Genomic DNA, 13,739 nt, shown 5'->3' with positions numbered 1-13,739 from the left:
TCAGTGAGTTTCCATTACATACGGTTACAGTGTACAATGTGCATAAGTATTCACTGTACCTGCGGCTTTGGTGAGCTCAGATGGTTCCCACTCCACGTCTAATTTGAACCTCTAGTCCATTGCTTTCAACTGTTCAATGTGGTTCTGCTCTAACCATCCATCTCTACACCCTCTGGGATACCTGGGTTGTGTCCCATTACCTTTCACTATTCTCACATGGACATGCAGCTCTGGGATGCATGGACCCTAGGAAGCAGGTGCAGGGAGCTGGGCATGCAGCCCTTCCCTTGACTGTGTGCTGCCCGTCCATCGCCACAGCTGTGTTGATCTCAGTTCCCAGTCTCCTTCAGTGTCCACAGCCACGTCCACCCCGCCCTGTCCAGTCTCCTTCAGTGTCCACAGCCACGTCCACCCCGCCCTGTCCAGTCTCCTTCAGTGTCCACAGCCACGTCCACCCCAGCCCTGTCCAGTCTCCTTCAGTGTCCACAGCCACGTCCACCCCAGTCCCGTCAAGTCTCCTTCAGTGTCCACAGCCACGTCCACCCCAGGCCTGTCCAGTCTCCTTCAGTGTCCACAGCCACGTCCACCCCGGTTCTGTCCAGTCTCCTGCTGTGTCCACAGCCATGTCCACCCCAGCCCTGTCCAGTCTCCTTCAGTGTCCACAGCCACGTCCACCCCAGCCCTGTCCAGTCTCCTGCTGTGTCCACAGCCATGTCCACCCCAGCCCTGTCCAGTCTCCTTCAGTGTCCACAGCCACGTCCACCCCAGCCCTGTCCAGTCTCCTTCAGTGTCCACAGCCACGTCCACCCCAGTCCCGTCAAGTCTCCTGCAGTGTCCACAGCTATGTCTCCATCATGTCTCCTTGCTCTTACGCTTTCATGTGTGGAAAGGAACACGCTGCTGCTGTTCACGTTCCTTTAGTCACTTCTAGTTGTGACCATCTTCCCTTGTAGCCTCTTTGGGCTCCATTGTTCTTTTCTGGTCGTTTCTGGCTTGCATCCTTTGCCCATTTTTTGGAATGAGTGCTTCTGTGGGAAGCTGAGGGCTGGGGTTTCTTCTGCCATCTTGCTACGTCATTGCCCAGCAGGGCTTCATTTCTCTCTTGATGGTTCCCTGCAAGCCGAGATATTTTATGTGCTGCTGACTCTGCCACAGAGGCGCTGGGAAAGATAGGTTTGTCACAGGACAACATGGGGGGTGACAAGAACAAAAATACACACCCACATACACACACACACACACACACACACACACACACACACGTACACACACACACACATACCCTGCTGCCTCCTGCACAGAACTTCCTATGGGCATCTGGATACTTCCTGAGTCTCTATATAGTCCCTCAGACTCAGGTTTTCTTTGGACTTTTATAATTTTCCATGGAGTGTGAAGGGAGGAGGCTGGGACCTCTCCTAGCTTATAGCCTTATGACGAGAAGCCTGCCTCTGCCTCTCAAACACTGGAATCAAAGCCATGTACCTCCAAGCCTGGCTAGAAGCCCCTTCTTAATGATTTTTATCTGTAGAGGTTAGCACATACCTTGGTATTTAGAAATTCCTCCATAAATATCTGTCGATTCGCTGGAAATATTATTTACTCCAACACTTACTTGTTTAGTACCTCGCTTGTCAAAGGCTGGGAGCTGGCTACAGACTGTAGGGTGGTAAGATGTCCTGTGGCACCATCATTAGAGCACAGCATGACAATTTTATAACTGTCACCATGGTAGAAAGTGAATCGTTTAAAGCATGAGCAAGGCCACAGTGAAGCCTTGTGGAACACAGGGCTGAGAAACGGGGCCAGGGAGTTAAAGAGAAGGGGGAGGCAGGTCGGATCCCAGACTCCATCCTGAGCCTGAGGTCGATGGTGACTGTGTGTCTCGCTGCAGGTGATGATCTTCCCGAAAAGAACATGGCCTCGGGAAGATGCCCTGAACTTGTCTCTGCCTCAACTGCTACATACTGCTACTATGTAGCCCTGGCTGTCCTGGAGCTCCCTATGTCCCCTGGCTGGCTTTGAACTCACATAGGGCTCCGCCATCCCAATGACTTGCTGACCTTAAAGTCCTCAGCCCTTAGTTCGGCTGCCAGCAAAAACAAAGGCAGCAAGCAGGTGCTGCTGTATTTCTCACTGGCCTGGATGCCCCTCCCTGGGCTGCACAGCTCCAGGTTCCTACATGAACATTTTGCTGCCTCCTTCCAGAGAATTCCTAAGAACAACTTTTCCTGTTTCTGAGCTGGGAAACTGAGTCTTGCTGGATGGACCAGGTCATTTATGACAAGTCTCTCTTGACGATGTGGCTTCAAGGGACACCATGGCAGCAGTTACCAAGGGTTTTGGCCTCACTTTCAGGGAGGGTTTGAGCATTCGGGTTGGCCCCGGAGAGGGGACAGCAATATACTCGGATGAAGGAGATTCATTTGGATGTAGTTTGAGGGCTGCAGCAGTCCGACTCTCTAAGGGAAGAGATTGGGTCCTTCCTCTAGTCTGCCTGTAATAAAACATCTTTTTTTTAAAAAAAAAATTTTATTTTGCAATACAATTCAGTTCTACATATCAGCCACAGATTGTAATAAAACATCTTTTGGTGAACTTTGGCTTCTTCTAATATATGAGTTAAAATTAAGATGGCATCTCATGGATATTTTCAAATTCGACCATTTTTATTTACAAATACAAATGGAAATAAGAAAAATCCATGGCCAGGCGGTGGTGGCGCACGCCTTTAATCCCAGCACTCGGGAGGCAGAGGCAGGCGGATCTCTGTGAGTTCGAGGCCAGCGTGGTCTACAAAGCAAGTTCCAGGAAAGGCGCAAAGCTACACAGAGAAACTCTGTCTCGAAAAACCAAAAAAAGAAAAAAAGAAAAGAAAAGAAAAGAAAAATCCACACTCACCTTGTGGATGCTGGGAACCAAACCTGGGTCCTCCACAAGAGCAGCCGGTGCTCTTAACCTTGGGGCCATCTCTCCAGCCCATCTTGATATTTTTGAGACAGAATCTAGTCTCACATTTATGCAATCTTCCTCGGCCTCCTCAGTGCTGGGATTACAGGTGTGAGCTATGATGCCACTAAGCTGCCGCCGCCAGTCTTCATATGTTCAGAAAAAAAACATGCAGTTGAGCTGGGCGGCAGCGGCGGCTGCCGCGGCACACACCTTAATCCCAGTACTCGGGAGGCAGAGGCAGGCAGATCTCTGTGAGTCCGAGGCCAGCCTGGGCTACAGATCGAGTTCCAGGACAGGCGCCAAAGCTATAGAGAGAAACCCTGTCTCAAAAAACAATAATGGTTTAATTGCTGAAAACAAAGACTTTTAATATTTTCCTACTATCTTTTCTCAGCATAGAAGTTCCAAATCAGTAAGTCTGTTACAATGTTTACACTCTCCCCTCCCCCACACACATAGGGTGTTACTATGTATCCCTTGCTGACCTTGAACTCTCTAAGTTGTTAAGGCTGGCCTCAGACTCAGAAATCTGCCTGCTTCTGCCTTCCCAGTGTTGGGGTTAAACACCATGCCTGGCGAGAATGTGTATTTATTTGTTTTTTTAACTTTTAAAACTGTTGTATGGGCCTGTGGAATGGCTCAGCAGCTGCTTGCTGCTAAGCCTGACAACCATGTGATCCTCTGGACTCACATGGTAGAAGTACAAGTTGTCTTCTGACCATAGCTGAGCCCTGGTATACACATTCCCCCTCCCAAACAAACAAATAAATTTAATGTGATAAAAAAGAAAAAGAAAAAGAAAAAGAAAACAAACAAACAAAAACCCACAGCTGCACTTGGGCGGCCTCTCTTGATGAGTTGCTAGGAGATTCCCATCTCAAAACCACTCAGCTTCACTCAGCCATTACTAAACAGAGAAGCCACCATGGTTACCATGCTTTCCCTGAGACTTACCATCTCTTGTCCTGCCATCCCAGGGCTGCAGCCTCACTGGAGGAGAGACTAAGAGGGGGAGGACTTATGCAGGGAGGACCTATGCAGGGAGGACCTTTATAGGGAGGATCTATGCAGGGAGGACCTATGCAGGGAGGACCTATGCAGGGAGGACCTATGCAGGGAGGACCTATGCCGGGAGGACCTATGCGGGGAGGATCTATGCAAGGAAGACCTATGCGGGGAGGATCTATGCGGGGAGGACCTATGCGGGTAGGACCTATGCAGGGAGGACCTATGCAGGGAGGATCTATGCAGGGAGGACCTATGCAGGGAGTACCTATGCAGGGAAGACCTATGCAGGGAGGACCTATGCAGGGAGGACCTATGCGGGGAGGATCTATGCGGGGAGGACCTATGCAGGGAGGACCTATGCCGGGAGGACCTATGCAGGGAGGACCTATGCCGGGAGGACCTATGCGGGGAGGATCTATGCAAGGAAGACCTATGCGGGGAGGATCTATGCGGGGAGGACCTATGCGGGTAGGACCTATGCAGGGAGGACCTATGCGGGGAGGACCTATGCAGGGAGGACCTATGCGGGGAGGACCTATGCGGGGAGGATCTATGCGGGGAGGACCTATGCGGGGAGGACCTATGCCGGGAGGACCTATGCGGGGAGGACCTATGCAGGGAGGACCTATGCAGGGAGGACCTATGCCGGGAGGACCTATGCGGGGAGGATCTATGCAAGGAAGACCTATGCGGGGAGGATCTATGCGGGGAGGACCTATGCGGGTAGGACCTATGCCGGGAGGACCTATGCGGGGAGGACCTATGCAAGGAAGACCTATGCAGGGAGGATCTATGCAGGGAGGACCTATGCAGGGAGTACCTATGCAGGGAAGACCTATGCAGGGAGTACCTATGCAGGGAGGACCTATGCAGGGAGGACCTATGCGGGGAGGACCTATGCGGGGAGGACCTATGCGGGGAGGATCTATGCGGGGAGGATCTATGCGGGGAGGACCTATGCGGGGAGGACCTATGCAGGGAGGACCTATGCGGGGAGGACCTATGCGGGGAGGATCTATGCGGGGAGGACCTATGCGGGGAGGACCTATGCGGGGAGGACCTTTGCAGGGAGGACCTTTGTGGGGAGGACCTATGCAGGGAAGACCTATGCAGGGAGGACCTATTCTGGGAGGACCTATGCAGGCTGGGCCAAGGCTGAGAGGAGGTTCCCTCATTTGTCAGATATCTACTGAGAGAACTCTGTGCATCAGGCCTTGTTGTGGACACTGGGGGACAGAAACAAAGGACACGGGTTAGGATCCCATCAGCTAGGGCACTCAGCCCTCTGAGGGCTATAATTCACAGCCAGAAGCTGTGGTCAGCTCCCTCAGAGCAGGAACCCCTCATTTCCTAAGGAAAGGGCATTAAAGTGTTTTGTTTTGTTTTACCAGAAGGTAGGGGCCACACAGGTTGCTCAAGAACCACCCTGGGCTAATCCCATCCAGTTCTGGATGAAATCCAGGAAACTGTATTTGTTAAGTAACCAATAAATTGAATTGATATGAAATTTTTTAAAGATGTGTTTTTATTTTGATATGTATGAGTGTTTGCCTGAGTATATATGCACCACATGTATACAGTGCCCATAGCGGCCAGAAGAGGCATCAGATCCCTGGAAACTGGAATTACAGATGGTTGAGAGCTGCCTTGTGGGTGTTGAGAACCTGACCCAGATCCTCTGCAAGAGCAGTAGGTGTTCTTAACCACTGAGCCATCTCTCCAGCCTCCGATTCATTTAATTTTTTTTTTTTTTTTTTGGTTTTTCGAGACAGGGTTTCTCTGTGTAGCTTTGTGCCTCTCCTGGAACTCACTTGGTAGCCCAGGCTGGCCTCGAACTCACAGAGATCCGCCTGGCTCTGCCTCCCGAGTGCTGGGATTAAAGGCGTGCGCCACCACTGCCCGGCTTATTTAATTTTTAATTATGCATATGTGTGTGTTTCTGAGTGTGCATGAGAGTACAAATGCCCACTGCGACTAGAGGCATCGGGTCCTCCTGGAGCCATAGTTATGGGCTATTGTGAGCTACCTCATGTGAGTGCTGGTATCCAAACTCTGGTCCTTTAGCAGAGCAGGGTATTCTTTTACCCGATGAACCATTTCCCAGCCTACCTCCATGTACTGGCTGGTTTTGTGTGTCAACTTGACACACACTAAAGTCATCAGAGAGGAAGGAGCCTCAGTTGATTAAATGCCTCCATGAGATCCAGCTGTAAGGCATTTTCTCAATTAGTGACCAATGGGGGAGGGCCCGGCCCATGGTGGGTGGTGCCATCCCTGGGCTGCTGGTCCTGGGTTCTATAAGAAAGCAGACTGAGCAAGTCATGAGGAGCAAGCCAGTAAGCAGCTCCCTCTCCATGGCCTCTGCATCAGCTCCTGCCTCCAGGATCATGCCCTGTTTGAGTTCCTGTCCAGACTTCCTTCAGTGATGAACAGCAATATGGAAGTGTAAGCCGAATAAACCCTTTCCTCCTCAACTTGCTTTTTGGTCATGGCGTTTCGTCACAGCAAAAATCCTAAGACACTCCACCTTATTTTTGAGGTGGGGTCTCTCACTGAACCTGAAGCTCACCTATTTGGCTGGACTAGCTGGCCAACAAGTTTCATGGATCTGCCGGTCTCTGCCCTCCCAGGGCTGGGGTTACAAACATGCTCCACCACAACTGGCTTTTCCTGTGTCCTGGGAATCCATGCTCAGGCAAGCTCTCTACCCACAGAGCCACCTCCCCAGCCCCAGAAATTTGTATTTGTTACAAACCCCACAGGCAAGTCTTTGGAATCAAAGACCCAGGAGATTTCTCAGATGTAGCCAAGCTTGAAAATAGTTTACTTCAGCATCTTTGGCAAATGGCCTTCAGAAGTTTGATGAGAGTTCTTATGGATAAATAGACAGTTATCCATTTTTATTTTTTGAGACAAGGTCTCTCTGGGCAGCCCTGGCTGTCCTGGAACACCCTATGTAGACTAGGCTAGCTTCAAACGCATAAGAGATCCACCTGCCTCTGTCTACAGAGTGCTGGGATTAAAGGCGTGTGCCACCATGCCCAACATCTCTCTAATGTCTGTATTGAGTTCTTCTAGTGCCAGCCATTGGAAGAGCCCACCAAGAGACAAAAGCCAGGGGCATGGGCACACCAGTCAGCCTCTGGCCTGTTGTGGAATAGAATATTTGTTTAACTGTATAAAGATGTGTTGCTGTTTAACCTTGCCCACCTAAGGCACCTGACAGGTCTAATAAAAAGCTGAATGGCCAATAGCTAGGCAGAGGAGGAATAGGCAGGGCTGGCTGGCAGAGAGAAAAAGTGAGTCGGTCAGCCAGCTAGGGGCCAGACAGACAGGGGCCAGACAGACAGACAGGAAGGAGGCAGGAAAGCAGCATGGACAGTACATAGATGAGGTAAACGGGCCTTGGGGCTGCACATAGATGAACAGAAATGGGTTATTTAAAGTTAAAAAAAAAAGCTAGCCAGAAACAAGCCTAAGCTAAGGCCAAGCATTCATAATTATAGTCTCTTTATCTTGATTTGGGGGCTGGTGATCCAAAACAGCCTACTACACTGACCAGCATGAAAGAGGGTACCTGGGGACCAGAAGGGACAAATGGAGACTACCAGCGTCCTGTGCCTGCCTCACATCAGTTGTAGGAATTGCCTGTAGCATCTCCAGCCATTTCACATTTTTTCTTACTGGATAAAATAAAGTAATGTTTTTGAAAACAATTTCCATATTTAAAGGGTTTTTGTTTTATGGTTTATTTTATCCAATGATTTGCCTAACTTTCTTAGTGCATTTTATTGCATATTTTTACCCCAAATTTATCCCGAGGTACCTACAGGAAAAATCAGGTTCCTTCTATGATGGACCAAATGGAGGCTTTGTCCCAGCACAGCTGTTGGGTGCTCTGAGACCTCCCTGCTCCTTCCTGAAGCCCCTTCTTAAAGGATGAAGTGACAGGTGACCCATGACCTTCATCCTCTACCTTCTCACCCAGACTCTTGGCTCCTTCACCTAGCAACAGACCCGTTAACTCAGACAACTGCTCTGATTGGTTGCTTACAGCAAGGGTCTTCCCCTAACCTAGAATCTGTTTCTCTTTACCTCCATCTTGCTCACTCGCTCCCCAAATAGACGTTGTTAGAGCAGCACCCCCCTCCTCAGAGCAATGGTACTCCATGTGGAGCTGGTCCTGGTTCTCCACACCCTGATAACCTTCCTGAGTCCCCAGGCAGTATGGGCCATCAAGGGTAAGTGGTGGGGACACCTGGGGGTGGGAGGAGATGTGGGGAGACAGCACAGGGGGAGAGTGCCTCCCTCTGTCTCTGGTATGTGGGCAACTCCCTCCACCTGCAGACAAATCCCTGCCACTCTGTCACATACATTCTGGAACCAGCTACGGGCTGCGCCAGGGTCTCCTCTGGGCTCCTTTTACATTCAGAGTCCTCCTCATCCCTTCCTCTTTTCTGAGACCCATGCCCTCACCCGCCTCACCTCATGGCACCCTGGCTCCGCGACCACTTCCTGGCTTGCAACATTCAATTCTTGTCCAGCTTCACTGAAGCATTCTCCACTGTGTCTGTACGTGAGCTCCTGACCTGCACACATTCTCCACTGTGTCTGTACATGAGCTCCTGACCCACACACCAAAGACTGACTTCCTCCATTTTTGACACCATGCCGGGCACATGACAGTCCCTCACATTTAGCTCATAACTGCAGAGCTCTAAAAGGGTGGAGATGTAGCCCCAGATGTCCAGGACACTGAGTACTCTGCCATGGGGTGAGATCCATTTGATCGCCACTCTCTGAGATGGAAACTGGGACGTGAACTTTGAACTCCTGATTTATTTATTTACTTATTTATTTTTTAGAGTCAGGATTTCTCTGTGTAGCCCTACCTGTCCTGGGGCTCACTCTGCAGACCAGGCTGGCCTCGAACTCAGAGATCCACCTGCCTCTGCCTCCCAAGTGCTGGGAGTAGAGGTGTGCGCCACCACTGCTTGAACTCCTGACTTAATGTCCAGTGTATCCTACAGTGCCTTGGGCTCTTTTCTCTCTCTCTCTACCTCCATGTGTTTACAAGACAGAATTTCATTGAACTATGTAGCCCAGGCTGGCCTTGAACTTATGATCCTCCTGCCTCCACCTCTGAGTGCTGTGGTTGCAGGACTATGTCACCATGCCTGGCTTGTGGGAAGCTGTCCTTTCCCTCAACCTAGTCTCTGGGCTGTGTGTGAGGACTGTCCTGTTATGCCATAGCAGACCCTTGAAGAGTTGCCGAGAGATGGAGGGGGCGTGGCCAGTACGCATGGGTGGAGTGTTCATGCCCCTGTCTGTCCCTGTCCCTTACCCACTCCTACACTGCCTCTCTGCCAACAGCTCCCCTTCAGTACCTCCCCTTAACCATTTCCTTCTAACCCCAACTTTACCATCTGACACACAAGACCTGACCACATGGCTGTGGCTACAGTTACAGTAGATGATGGAGGAACGGAAACCTGAGACATCTTGAGTGGGTACCCCCTTTCCCAGCCTGCTTTGCTAGCTCCACCCATGTGTATACTGGCCACGCCCCCTCGGTCCCCTCTCTTCTGTCTTCCGTCTCTCTGCAACTCTTCAAGGGTCTGCTATGGCATAACAGGACTGTCCCCACACACAGCCCAGGACGAGGCCAGGCGGAGACTCAGCAGGTCACATACCTGGATGACACACGATTCTCTTCCCTCCCATCCTGCCCTCACCCAATACAGCTGACCACATGGGCTCCTATGGACCGGCCTTCTACCAGTCTTACGATGCTTCTGGACAGTTCACACACGAATTTGATGGGGAACAAATTTTCTCTGTGGACCTGAAGAACAGGGAGGTCGTGTGGCGTCTGCCTGAGTTTGGGGACTTCCTATACTCGGACTTCCAGAGTGGACTGACCAGCATTGCCATGATCGGAGCTCATCTGGACGTCTTGGTGGAACGCTCCAACCGAACCAGAGCCATCAGTGGTACCTGGCCCTCCCTCTGCCCCCCTAACTAGGCAGGGGAGGGGACTGGACAGGATCCCCCATCCCTCTCCAGTGTCCTCCTGCCCCAGTAGGTACCACCCCAGAGCGCCTCTGCAGGTGGCCACATGGGAGGGAGTGTCCCTTAATCTTGACTCTAATGAGGCCCAGCTGTAAGGGATGGGACTTTGGGATTCAGGGTCTCATTCCTCCTAGTGCCTCCCAGGGTGACCGTACTCCCCAAGTCTCGCGTGGAGCTGGGAAAGCCCAATGTCCTCATCTGCATCGTGGAAGATATCTTTCCCCCTGTGATCAGCGTCACTTGGCTGCGCAACAACCAGCCCGTCACTAAGGGAGTGACCCAGACCAGCTTCTACTCCCAGCCTAACCACAGGTTCCGGAAGTTCCACTACCTGACCTTCGTGCCCTCACCCGAGGACGTGTATGACTGCAGGGTGGAGCACTGGGGCCTGGACGCACCGCTCCTCCGGCACTGGGGTATGGAGCTCCGTCCTAGCCTGTTCCCGTCCATGTCTCCTCTACTCCAGATCCCTTCCTGTGCCCTCTGACCCTTGCTTCCTCTCCCAGAGCCCCAGGTGCTTACCCCACCACCAGACACCACAGAGACGCTGGTCTGTGGCCTGGGCCTGGCCGTCGGCTTTGTGGGCTTCCTTCTGGGCGCCGTTCTCATCATCACAGGTACGTGTCTGCCCAGTGTCCGCAGGCGCAGAAGCCGGGGGAGTCTGGGGGTGAAGGGAGGAGGGCATGTGTCGGAGAGGGGAGATCGGAGACTGTGAAAAGCAGTGGTGAGGGGAGAGGAAGGGAGGAAAAGGGAGGAGAGGGAAGGGGGGGAAGAGGAGGGGAGGGGAGAGAAGAGGAGGGGAGGGGAGGGAAGAGGAGGGGAGGGGAGGGGAGAGGAGGGGAGGGGAGGGGAGAGGAGGGGAGGGGAGGGAAGAGGAGGAGAGGGGAGGGAAGAGGAGGAGAGGGGAGGGAAGAGGAGGAGAGGGGAGGGGAGGGAAGGGAAGAGGAAAAAGAAAAGCAGGGGTTTGGACAAAGTGGGCAAGTGAGTGTGAACAGCCTTGGCCATCTGGGTCTTGCCACTTTAGGTAACTACTCCTCTAAGAGAAACCCATGAGAGATGCCCTGTGGATTCCCCACAAGCTTCTGGGAGCTCTGCATGCTCAGCTCTAGCCTACTACATTGCTGACCTCCGGTGGCATCGACCTCTGTTCTACAGGTCCCTCATTTTCTGGCCCCAAACTCCGGGTAGAACTTGTGGGGCACAGTCTGGGGCCCTCCTACCCAGTGCACCCACAGCTCTGATTCATCCAAACCTCTGGCAGCCACACTAAATTCTCTTATGGTGTTTGCTGTTTGTCCTTTGTTTGGGGTCTGGGGCAAAAGTTACAGCTGAGGGATACTGAGCACCATGAGGAGTTCCGGGTGGTGATCACACAGCATGGCCACGTTCATGATTGCCAGCCGGTCTGTGCCTTGTGCGGCCCACACCTTGTCAGTGGGCGGTTTCTCCAGGGCTTCAGGAAATTCATCTCCCTGGTTCAAACCTCAAGGAAAGGGATACAGAGTATCCGACTATGGCAACTCCCACCAACAACGACAGCTTTGTAAGGCACTGGGCGAGGAGTGCTCACAGGGATTCCGCTCCTCCAGGAACACCACTTCCCTTTTGGATGCATTTTGTGAATAACAAACAGCTGCCCAAGACTTAGGATGGCTGCGTCCTTCAGTGGTGTCCATCACATTAGGCAGGAGGACAGCAGAGTAGGTCTGCAAGATACTTGGAGGCAGGAGGTCCCAGGATGGAGAGATGGTTCAATGGTTAGAACACTGGCTGCTCTTGCAGAAGACCTGGGTTCAATGCCCAACAACTACCAGCACTTCCCAGATGGTGGCTCACAACCATCTGTAACTCCAGTTCCAGGGGATCCTGTGTCCTCTTCTGCCACCACCACCCCAGGCATCAGGCACATATGGGGTGCACAGACATACATGCAGGCAAAACTTTACTAATGCATATCAAATTGAAATAATAATTGAATCTTAAAAGAAAAAAAGACCAAGCCGGGCAGTGGTGGCACATGCCTTTAATCCCAGCACTCGGGAGGCAGAGGCAGAGGCAGAGGCAGGCAGATCTCTGTGAGGTTGAGACCAGCCTGGTCTACAGAGTGAGTTCCAGGACAGGCACCATAACTACACAGAGAAACCCGTCTCGGGGGGGGGAAAAAAAAAAAAAAAAAAAAAAAAGAAGAAGAAGAAGAAGAAGACCAGCTCTCTCTATCCCCGTGATACAGAAGATTTTAACCATGAACAAACCTGAAACACAAAGAACGTACAGATCACTCATGTCAATCACCAAATGAGTGGCACAGATTTGGGGTTTCCAAGCAAATGCCTTAGGGGTCTCTCGGGATCTTCTGGATTAGGGTCTCAGGAGTAGGAAGGTAGTGACAGGAACTCTGTACTTAACACACTCCAGATGACTCTAATGTCACTGTCCCGATCCTAGGCTGACATAGGTGCTACCAGGGGCCATTGGCAGGGCACCCTGAGGTCTGAGTTGGACCAATCCTTCTGGAGAAACTGGGTTTGTGGTTTGCTAAAGCATCCAAGTTGATCAAGATAGAAATAGAACCAAAACTCTGGTTTAAACTGTGAGCTTGGTCCTGGGAAGGAAAGGGTTGATGAAAAAAGACTTTGTAGGTGTCCCAGGAGAGAGCAAGTCTACCAGAAAGCGCCAAGGACATGGGCAAAGTTGTCTTAAGTCAAAGTTTTTGTTTGTAGCCACTGTCCCCTGTGCTCAGCCCACATGGTAGCCACAGCCCTCACCTGTCATTACCACCCACAGGACTAACTCCCAGTCACACTGTCAAATACTTGGAAAATGAACAACTAGCCAAACCTGGGGTGGGCATCCATCCCGGTCCAATCTACTTAGAGCAGGGATAAGATCCCACAGCCCAAACGTACCCATTGGGCTGAGATGAGGGTTGGGTTGCAGCAAGAGCGGATAGCCTAGCTCTTGGAAGACGGCACAGTTGGTCTTTACCATTGGCCTCCATATTCACTCACTGACTCCCTTTGGGCTCATTTAGAGTTAAGCAGTCAGCAGGGACCGCCTCTTCCTGTGGTTCCAGCTCCCCCATCACAGGGTGTTTTCCTCCAGGTAACAAACATCGCCTCTCCCACATAATGACAGCACCAACCCCCCTTTCTGTCCTGTCCTCCAGCCAACCCTGCCACTCCCTGCCCCTCACCAGTTTCACTGAGATTTCTGCGATGGCTTCCTCAGAGACCCTCTGGGCACAGCTTAAAGGTCTAAAAGCTCTACAGGATTTGTGACCAAACCCCTCCACGCTCCCTTTCTTACTGTGGCTTCATCCTTAGAGACAATAACTTCAACTGTCCTAACAGACTCTGCTGTGATTCGGATGTGGTTTGCCCCCCACCCCACCCCATGGTGTGGAACTTGGTCCTCAGGGTTGGTGATGGTGAGGTAGAGGGGCCTTTAAGACATGAGGTCAAGGGGAGGTTCTTAGGTCACTGGGGACATTGGGAGAGATTGAAGGCGCTCTGGCCAGTGAGTTGTAGTGGGCAGCCTCATCCCGACTCCTCTGGGCAATGTGCTCTCTTCCCCTCCCACACACTCCCTTCTTCCCCGTCTTCGGGTCCTCACCAGACCCAGGCATTGTGTCCTTGATGCTCCAGAACTATGAACTAAATAAATCTTTGAAAGGATGATAGCATTTTGTTAATGGGAAGCAGAATACA

The 13,739-nt window shown here is 51.7% G+C and overlaps 1 protein-coding gene across 2 annotated transcripts; it reads left to right on the top strand.

Moving 5' to 3' along the window:
- The first annotated feature begins 8,086 nt into the window (after nt 1-8,086).
- LOC131926801 (HLA class II histocompatibility antigen, DO alpha chain) lies at nt 8,087-11,316 on the top strand. Of its 2 annotated transcripts, none has more exons than XM_059282428.1 (5): nt 8,087-8,201; nt 9,705-9,953; nt 10,167-10,448; nt 10,539-10,649; nt 11,057-11,315. In XM_059282428.1, the coding sequence occupies exons 1-5, from the start codon at nt 8,120-8,122 to the stop codon at nt 11,083-11,085; spliced, it is 753 nt and encodes a 250-aa protein (XP_059138411.1). In that variant the 5' UTR covers nt 8,087-8,119; the 3' UTR covers nt 11,086-11,315. The 2 variants fall into 2 exon arrangements, with proteins under 2 accessions (XP_059138411.1, XP_059138412.1); XM_059282429.1 differs by lacking the exon at nt 8,087-8,201 and adding an exon at nt 9,302-9,466 and having other exon boundaries at nt 11,057-11,316.
- The last annotated feature ends 2,423 nt before the right edge of the window (nt 11,317-13,739 follow it).

Source organism: Peromyscus eremicus, chromosome 16_21 (assembly GCF_949786415.1).
Source record: "Peromyscus eremicus chromosome 16_21, PerEre_H2_v1, whole genome shotgun sequence".
Taxonomy (NCBI): domain Eukaryota; kingdom Metazoa; phylum Chordata; class Mammalia; order Rodentia; family Cricetidae; genus Peromyscus; species Peromyscus eremicus.
The sequence above is the reverse complement of the archived record's forward strand: the minus strand, read 5'-3'. Positions and strand labels throughout refer to the sequence as shown.